A 10,000-nucleotide genomic window follows, 5' to 3' on the forward strand; every position below is an offset into this window, starting at 1 on the left:
TTTTAGTTAGGGCTGGCCTTGCGTCGCGTGCGTTTCCACCATCGGGGACAGCAGGAGAGCACATGTGCGGAGGTGCGAGGTCCACAGTAAGTGTGATGTGGTGGTCGCTATTGTTGTCAAGCCAACCACAGTGCCAGCCTAGAGGGTGGCAGTTGCAGAACTCAGAGAGTGGGCACAAACACAGTGTAATTTCAAAAGGCACACACACGCACGCACACACACACACTGTCATTTCAATCCCTTCACTCACACACAGACACAGACACAGACACACACACACACACACACACACACAGTAATTTCAATCCCTTCACACATAATCAAATATGTACACACATACAAACACTATGCTATTTCAAGCTTCTCACACACACAAACATAGTCACCAATAACCACAGAAATCCTTATAAACAAATATATAGTCATTTCAGATTTTACACACACCACAGAATTACACATAATTTATGCAAATAAATTCATATGCATGCAAACACACACAGACACATACACATACACACACCCACACCCACACCCACCGACATGCACACAGACACACAGTCACGCACACAGTTTTGCTCCACAGCCATCAAAGGCTGTGCTTAAATGTACTTCGAGGTGCCACCCAGTTTGTGAGTCATGAGAGAATTCAGTCAGCCCTGAAACTGTAGGGTCACTGGCAACTGTTTAGACCCAGGATTGGTGTCCAATACTGGGCAAACAGCAGAAGGTGTGAAATGCAACCAATCATGTTTATGAGTCACCACCACTGTGTATGATAGGCTTTTAAACCCCGTTGCTCAGCAATATGTCAGGCCTAACATTCTATTTCTCTTGTGACATCATTACTTTCCCCGCCATGGAAACAGTGATGCTTCATGCTACAGTGCCCTTCAATGACGCTTTATAGGTCATTAACTAACACAAACACACCATGAATGTCAGACCTAATACAATATGAGACATTCAAGGTTAGTCTTTAAGAAAGCCACTACATTAGCGAAAGAAATGTACCCATTACCGTCACGATTTCCTGACCACCACACCAAAAGTTAATGCATTGACATGCTTTAATCATTCACTCCACAATCTACGATCAAACAAAAGTGATTCAGTTAATACTTTGTGCAATGTACTGTAATTTGCTACCACATAATACTTTTAATGTGAGTGGTCTGGAGGCCGAGCAGCCCACTGAGATGAAAACTCACTTTGTTTAATAATTGGACAAACTAGACCAATATGACTTAAAGTGAAAACATAAATAGGAACAGTTAGCCAACACATTGTGTTCTTTGTGATGTGGAGACATGAGAGTAAGCCCAAACTTCTATGGTTAGATCAATGTGTGTACTCACCTTTATGCCAGCCCAAAGTCACTTACCTTTAGCTCCCATGTACCCAAAAAACGTCCTCGACTTAGTGTTGATTGCCTCCGTTGTTATTCATTGTAATTCTAGGGCAACAATCTAAATGAAAATGGATCTAAGCACACACCACAACTGTCCCAAGTGCCATAACTTCTCTAGCCTGTAAACTGAAACCAAGAAGGAAGATGTACAATAGGCTTTGTAGTATGCCTTGGGGTCATGATTGAAGGACAGGTGCACTGTGCATTTCACCAATCAGCCACAGGAAGTGGGCTCACTGCCCCTCTGCCTCAAAGCCGCTATTTTTTGAAATTTTTAACTAAACCCATTTCACCACTGAGCAATTATTGGTAACACTTTGACACCGGTGTCATAGGCATGACATAGCTGTGTCATAGGCATGACATAGCTGTGTCATAACAGAGTCGAAACACATTCATGGACAAGTCATATATACATTATGCCAATGCCAAACATTTTATGGTCATGAAAAGTTGACATTATTTGGGCTGCCTTCACCATAACAGAAGGACATTGACATAATGTTGATGATACATCCATGACTGTTATGACACTGTTATGTCGTACGTATGACGCCGGCGTCAAGTAAAGTTTTACCCAATCGTGTAATTATATTGTTAAATGTAATGTTTCACAGTTTTGTTAGAGGTTTAGACAGTTTTTGATACTACATTAAAATAGCAGTTAAAGACTATTGTCATGAATCTGGGAAACAAAGGAGGCATGGTAAAGCAGAGGAGAATTCATGTCCATTCTTCACTATGTCCTTGCAAGGATGGAACATAAACGGTAGGCCTACAATGACTACATGTACACTAAGGGCATTTCTGACTCACAAATATGGTGTCAGAATCTATTGCTGGTCTGCAGCACAATACTTTGTAGCATTACTATCTCATGTAATTAACTTTTATAAAATCAGTGAAATATTGGAACAAGAGGCTGTTTCTGGAAAAAAGACATTTATTCAACAGGCACTAGTTGATGTATAAAACATAAACTCCCTCTCATATGTTGTTAAATACTCTTTTGCATTAAAAATAGAGAGCAATCCATTTTTTTTTCGCTATCTTTCTCTTTGAATTCATAATTTGTGGGAGGAATCTTTGAAACAAATGCAGTCATGTCATTTAATTAAATTAAAAAAGGTCAATCTGATTAAATCGAAACCAATGCTGTACAAAAACAAAAAAAATCAAGAAATCGACAAGAGAAGGCAAAAATGGAGCACGTTGAACTATAAATTACATAATCACCCTAAAAAAATCATTTGACATTCAGATTATGTGCGGTCACGGTATAAATAATAAAACATTGGAATTAAATTAAATACTGAGAGAAAATCTTGGTTGCTCGTAAAAAAGTTAATTCTGGATGTAAAAAAGGACTTTATGGAGAACAACAAACAGTATAAAAAAAAGGAAAACTACAGTGCATAAAAATGACTTTTTGGTTGGAATAGGGTTGTTGACTGGGCTATTCTGGCAATTCTTGTCAAGGGTGAGTGAATAAAGCCCTCTTTGATGAACAATGGGGACAAAACCATGGACCAGAAGGTGGAAAACAAGACACGAAAGAAGAAACAAATGTAATAAAACCGAGACATAGAAGTTCTTGACCTTGAAGAGGGCAATGTATCGCACAGAGCAGAGTCCGTAGAGCTGTACTTGAATGCGAGACTCTCGGCAACTTCTAAGGCGTTTCTTTTGTTTTGATTTCTCCACAAACCACTTTTGTTTTTTTCATAGCACCATCTCGGCAGCTCACACATGCACACACACTGAACCGACAGCGAAGGATGGTTTTTGTGGCGTGATGTGACGTCATGGGTTCAAAGGTCAGGGTGTAATGATGGAGTTCAGTACATTTTACACACATATATATACACCTTTTCCGGAATGCTTTGAAGCTGTTGCCAAGGACGATGATGGTGAGGGTGATGATGATGATGATGATGAGGGTGATGGCGATGATACAGGTAAGTAAGGTGGCAAATGATGCATTGGCAGAAGGCAGAAGAGGAGTGTGTGTGTGTGTGTGTGTGTCTCAACATCTGAGTGTGTGCGTCTGCGTGCATGTATCAATGGATGTGTGTGTATGTACTGTGTATATGTGTGCATATAAGTTAGTTAGTTAGCCACTCCACTCCACTGCACTCAGGTCCGTCGTGGGCTGAGCGGGTTCCTGTAGTAGTAGTAGGAGTAGCGCGTGCCCCGCCGGGCCTCCTGGTAGTTGGTGCTGGTGCTGGCGGGGGGCTCGGGGCTGCTCTCCAAGCACAGCACCACAAACTGGTTGGAGCAGCTGCGGCTCTGCTGCGTCAGCAGGCCCGAGTAGAGGAAGGAGGCCTGGCCCACCATGGCCATGTCGCCCGCCCGCCAGGACTCACACGTCCGCTCCTGCAGACGCCGGCCCTGCGCCGACGAGCCGTGCCAGATGGCCTTCTGGGGCCTGCGGAGAGAGAGATAGAGAGAGAGAGAGAGAGAGAGAGAGAGAGAGAGAGAGACAGAGAGAGAGAGAGAGAGAGCGATAGGGAGACATATGGGCGGAGGGTTAGATATACAGGCACGCACACGCATGCACGCTCGCATGTACGTATGCACACACGCACACACGCACACACACTACTCTCCACACCCAGAGACTCATTACACTGACACACACTCTCTCTCTCTCTCTCTCTCTCTCTCTCTCTCTCTCTCTCTCTCTCCTCTCTCTCTCTCTCTCTCTCTCTCTCTCTCTCTCTCTCTCTCTCTCTCTCTCTCTCTCTCTCTCTCTCTCTCTCTCTCTCTCTCTCTCTCTCTCTCTCTCTCTCTCTCTCTCTCTCTCTCTCTCTCTCTCTCACACACACACACACACACACACACACACACACACACACACACACACACACACACACACACACACACACACACGCACACACACACACACACACACACCCACCCTTCTGGGGACTTCAAAAACAGACACACAAATGCGTATATCCATAGGAGTGGGGTCATGCACATTATGCACACATACTCTTCCATAGTAAAGCAGATAGGTATTATGTTTATTTACTGTTATATAGGCCTCCATTTATCTGCCATACAGCATTCCTTTTGTGCAAATGCCTAAAGTATTGCCGTAAAAGTTTGAAGATGGAAGCTGGGCCCCACTGAAGATGCAGCGTGAAAGCACATCAGTTCCACTGTGTCCACTGCTCTGCGAAACATGAGTCACCCACGACGGCCATTGCAAGAAAAAAAAAAAAAACAACGACAGGACAGAAAGAGCTCGCAAACAGCTCCAAAAAACAACTCGTCGACCGCAATTGCTGGTGTTGCTGTCTCCGGACTCCACTGGAGCATTGGACGCGGCTAAATTTAAACCGGCCCCGGCGTCGAAATAGAAATAAATAGAGCCGTGGCGAGAAAGGTGAGGGCGGATGGCCTCAGAGAGAAGCGATCGTTCCTTGTTGAAAGCCTGCCACTGGCCAGAGGTGACACTGGCTGAGCATTGGCTGAACGTGGGACCATGTGACTCTTGGGTTTCTGGTGGGGAGCAGGTTTTTTTACATTTTATTTTAGAGAGTCAGTTCTTGTTTTCTTTCGGATGGAGGCAAATTTAGGACAGAAGTTTATTGGGAAGGCCGTGGTCAGCTAAGGTTTGGGAGGCTCAGGCAATGACCACCGGACGATGACAGACGGATGAAACAACAGCCTGTTTTTCATGGAATAGCGTGTGTGTGTGTGTGTGTGTGTGTGTGTATGTGTGTGTGTGTGTGTGTGTGTGTGTGTGTGTGTGTGTGTGTGTGTGTGTGTGTGTGTGTCGGTGTCTCTTTCCATGGAAGAGTGGCTGGATTTGGGATTGCAAGCAGAAGTGAGGGCCCTGCAATCTCCCTCTGGCTGAATATATAGGACGTTTGTGTGTAGACCCCACGAGAATACCTAACAATCTAACTCATCACTCAGCGTAAACCAGTCATTGGGTCTATGTTTTAAGTTGAACTGCACAGCTGAACTACTATTATGATCTTCCTACTGTACGACACTGGGACAGTAGCAAATTTCAAGCATATTTCATTGGGAGTTACTGTATGGCTGGTAGTGATCTTCTGGGGATGAAGGTAAACTCAAAGTATTTATATCTACTACATTAGAATTCGGTTTCATACTCAAACAAGTGCTGACCAATATTTGTTCAGATGCAACTGCAATGGGGTTCATACTATCGTTTCACTTATTTTTTATACATCATTTAACTTTCATGGAGTAATGGGACGTTGAGGTGAAGTACTTGTATTCAGTTTAGCTTTGAAGTCAGGAACATAGGAATATACTGTAGGACCTACAGTCAGGAATATAGCTTCTACCAGGTATCGGAACGAAGAGTGGTTCTGGTTGACAGGTTCCATCCGGTTCTAAGAATTTATACGCACCAGAAGGGATCGCTCATGACGTCCCGTCCATCGAAGGAGAAGAGGGGAATGCCGTGTGGAAGAGCACTGTTCTTGGTGAAGATGTGCTCGAAGTTATCAAATAGGACGTCACCCTAAGAAGCACGTACAAAGGAAACAGACATCAGAACAACATCCCAGCATACTGAAGGAAATAGTATTACTTGAGCAAATATCTCCGAAGCACATAATAACTTGAAATGAGTCACATTTCAAATCTTAGCCCCTTCTCTTGCATTAGGGTGTGTTCATTCAGCTCTAACATACCCACATTTGTAAAAAAAAAAATCTAAAATCTCATGAGCCTGAATTCTGTGTCTATGTCGCTTTAGGTGCCTAGGTCAATGCAGTGTGTACGCAGCAGCAGGCTTAAATGGCAATGTGAAAACATTGCAAATTAAATTTGTGTTCTTACATCTTATTTGAACTGAACATCAGAGTGATACACTTTTGCAAACTTACAAAGTGGAAGGTAGCAAAAGAGAATCCACAACTGCCTCCCACTCTGTTATAATTTCGTGATTCATTTTGACATGGTTGTGGAAAAAATATTTCCAGGTTGGAAAAACAACGATAATTTCAGGAAACAAGATTTACGTGAACAAAAGCGCAATACAAATTAGGTAAACAGGATTACATGACCAACAGATCTGGGTAAGCTCAGAAGTAATATGTTTATAAAAAAAGAAATTCCTGAACCCTGCAGCCAACGAATCACTCCATTCTGATCTGACCAAACCACTTTTTTTGTTTTCTCATTGACGAAGCCAGCTTTTTACAAACAACAGATTGTTTTTGAGCTCAAACACACAGCGACTTCATTTTTCCAGAGCCAAGACAGTGTGGTTGAAAATGTTTGGATGTTGGATGTCCACATACGCACAGACAGGGGGCAAGTTTTTTGATTTTGACAAAAAGTCAAGTGGATTAAAAATCTATTCTGTATACCATGCCAAAGTCTTCCCTCTATGAAACAAATATACATGAAGGACATACACCTTTCAAGTCTTTTGCACAATTACCCATATTTTCAAGGGCAGGATACCTTTAATCGACTTCTCTCATGTAAACATCCAGCACAGCAGTGCATGTAACATATGTCAAAACACATTACGCTGAGGTGTCACGCTACACTAAAAGAAAAACATATGGTGAAGGCAAAATGTAGGGTAAGTTTTGAAAATAACATATCGACATGATATGCTACAAATAGGATCTTCCCGCAAGCAGAAGTCGCAGTGGAACCCAAGACCTAAAATTATGCCGCTCACATACCAGAGCAAGGTTACAGTGTTGTGCAAGACGGCCTATACATCCTTTCTCTGCCTTGGCGGTACACAACATTCATGTATGATACATCATGTCTCTTCATGGATGATGCATGAGACCTTCATTGAGCTTCCAATGCTTAACTTGCTGAGGTCGAGAGCTCGGTGTGGCTTTATGGATTTAATGGTTTTAAAAGTAGTCTCCTTTTCCGATCACCTCCCAATAGGCCTTGGTGCAACACCTAGACTCATCAAAGACATGATGAGGAAATGTTTGTCCGACAAAAGTGTTGTGGGGATGGAAAACATTTCGAAATTACAAGCCCTTGACCGCTAGTGAGTGATTCCGGAATATTGCAATTGTTTTTAGATTTCTCCCTCTCGTAACAATGCAACTTAACAAACAAACTTTTAAAGATCTGTTGCATTGCATACGTGGGCTTTACAGAGGGTTCTCTGATGCAACAATGTGTTGTTGAAAACCATGTCGAATTGTTAAGCTGGCTGCCTGGCAGTCTCACACATCTTTGGCTTGGCCTTGAACTTTCACCAGCCAGCAGCCTCCCCTGTGTTGTGTTGTGTTGTCTACTAGTATTCTGTGCTCCAGGCTGTTATTGGCAGTACACACAGTTCTGGGTCTAGGGAAGTTACATTTCAGATAGGGAACATGCTACACTACATGCTAGGCCACATACAAGCATTTCATACAAGCCTTCACACATTACGCTACAGTGCAGGCTGTTCATATGCCTGTCTGTCTGTCTGCCTGTCTGTCCATCTGTCTGGCTGCCTACGGATCACATGTTCTTACCCTGAGGTGGACAATTGTTACTGGGGGTACCAATGATAAAAGGCATCAAGGTACCCTGAGGATGACAATGGGTAGGCTTAATCAGTACTGAGGGTGTATGAAAACACTACAGTACTGTCTGTCTGTCTGTCTGTCTGTCTGTCTGTCTGTCTCTTACCCTGAGGTTGATGATGGGTAAGTTTTGTCGGTGCTGTGGGTGTATGATAACACTACAGTACAGTGCTGTCTGTCTGCCTGTCTGTCTGTCTGTCTATCTGTATGTGTGTCTGTCTGTCTGTATGTGTGTCTGTCTGTGTGTCTGTCTGTATTTCTCTTACCCTGAGGAGGATGATGGGAAGGCTTAATCGGTGCTGTGGGTGTATGATAACACTACAGTACAGTGCTGTCTGTCTGCCTGTCTGTCTGTCTGTCTATCTGTATGTGTGTCTGTCTATATTTCTCTTACCCTGAGGAGGATGATGGGAAGTCTTAATCGGTATTGAGGGTGTATGATAACACTACAGTGCTGTCTGTCTATCTGTCAGTCAACCTGTCTGTAGGTCTGTCTGTCTGTGCCTTACCCTGAGGTTGACGATGGGTAGGTTGCGTCGGTACTGGGGGTGTAAGATGTCCACCAGGTCCTGCAGGTGGTTGGAGAGGAAGGCTCGGTACTGGTCCCTGATGCCCATGGCCTGGGCTTGCGCCCTGCACGCCTGGTCAGCTGCCGCCAGGGAACCCATGTTGCCCGACAGGGGCGTGTTCAGAGCCACCAGCTTCAGCTGCAGGAGAGAGGAAGGAAGAAACGGGAGTAGAGACAGGTGTTGGTTTGTGTGTGTGTGTGTGTGTGTGTGTGTGTGTGTGTGTGTGTGTGTGTGTGTGTGTGTGTGTGTGTGTGTGTGTGTGTGTGTGTGTGTGTTGGTTTATGTGTGTGTGTGTGGACCTGGATCTGGACAAATTCAAACTGCTCAAAAGCAGTCATTCCTTAAGTTACTGTAAATCTATATGGCCCAAGGTTTTACCATACGCACACGTCAATGGCATGCATATACTGTATAAGTGTGTGCACACATGCAATACAGATATACGTACATACATACTTTGCTGCATATAACTGAATGAATATATACATTGCTACAGTGTACATGACAGTATAGCAAATATAACTGAATGAAAACGTTCATTTCTACATGACAGTCTATGGGACCTGTTAGCATGCCTGGTACGCTGAGGCTACTGAGCAGCATGGGATGGAACATGGCAAGGACGGGAGGCGGCGGCAGGCCCGTCGACAGGGGGGACAAATGGGTATGTTGTCCCGGGCCCAGAGAGATAGGGGGCCCAGAATTGGGTCCCTATTACATTGTGTGTATTGGGTAGGGGGCCCTTTCAGATGACTTTGTCCTGGGCCCAGCAAAAGCTGACAGCGGCCATGGGAGGAGGGGCTGCCCTCTCAGTGCAGAGCAGCAGGGGGGTAATTTAGTCTGAAACGGGGCGGCCCGAAGACCAAAGGGGGGGAGAAATCACATTCTGACTCCCGTTCGTCTTGAGGCTTTGGCCCGCAACAAGCAAATGACTTTTCTTCTTCATTTTTCTTACTGTCATTCTTTTCTTCTCTCCCTCTCCCTCTCCGTCTCCCTCCCTCCTTTCGAAAATTCAGGGGTTTTTCACCAAGTCATAACAAAGATTGGATTTCAGGGCCTGTTTTTGGACTGTGGGGTTACGGGTCAGATTCTAAAGAAATTCCATCGTTTCATTTCATGTCAGAGCGAGAAAAAAAAAGTAAGAAAGGCAAACAAACAAACAGGAAAAACTTCAATGTGAACCATACCAGTGGGAATAAGACCGCAACACGCTCCGTCAGATTCAATCTAACTCAAAATTGAGACTTCAGAGAGCTTAAGTAACTGAATTTCATAAAAGTCTGGACAATATAATTTTAATAAACTAAACTGCATACATAAATCACCTCTAATCCGTGTATAAAACATCACATAAGCCCAACCCACTGACCATGAGGTATGTGGACGCAGCCAAGGACTCAGAAGGGTAGCTTAATTTAAAGGGCAGCTCGTTTAAATTTTCCATTTTTGGGTCATTTGACTGTAAATAGATGCAGCTG

The 10,000-nt window shown here is 43.9% G+C and overlaps 1 protein-coding gene across 1 annotated transcript in view; it reads right to left on the reverse strand.

Annotated features, from left to right (window-relative positions):
- Positions 1–2,334: 2,334 nt before the first annotated feature.
- The window catches only part of col15a1a (collagen, type XV, alpha 1a), a 157,434-nt gene continuing 149,768 nt past the window's right edge, over positions 2,335–10,000 (reverse strand). Inside the window, exons 34-36 of the mRNA XM_063206312.1 lie at positions 8,463–8,660; positions 5,806–5,918; positions 2,335–3,836 (exon numbers count right to left, since the gene is read on the reverse strand). Of these exons, the coding sequence (XP_063062382.1) occupies positions 3,545–3,836; positions 5,806–5,918; positions 8,463–8,660 (603 nt within the window). The 3' untranslated portion in view covers positions 2,335–3,544. The remainder of the gene's footprint in view (positions 3,837–5,805; positions 5,919–8,462; positions 8,661–10,000) is intronic.

The sequence above is a fragment of the Engraulis encrasicolus genome, chromosome 9, assembly GCF_034702125.1.
Source record: "Engraulis encrasicolus isolate BLACKSEA-1 chromosome 9, IST_EnEncr_1.0, whole genome shotgun sequence".
NCBI classification, from domain to species: domain Eukaryota; kingdom Metazoa; phylum Chordata; class Actinopteri; order Clupeiformes; family Engraulidae; genus Engraulis; species Engraulis encrasicolus.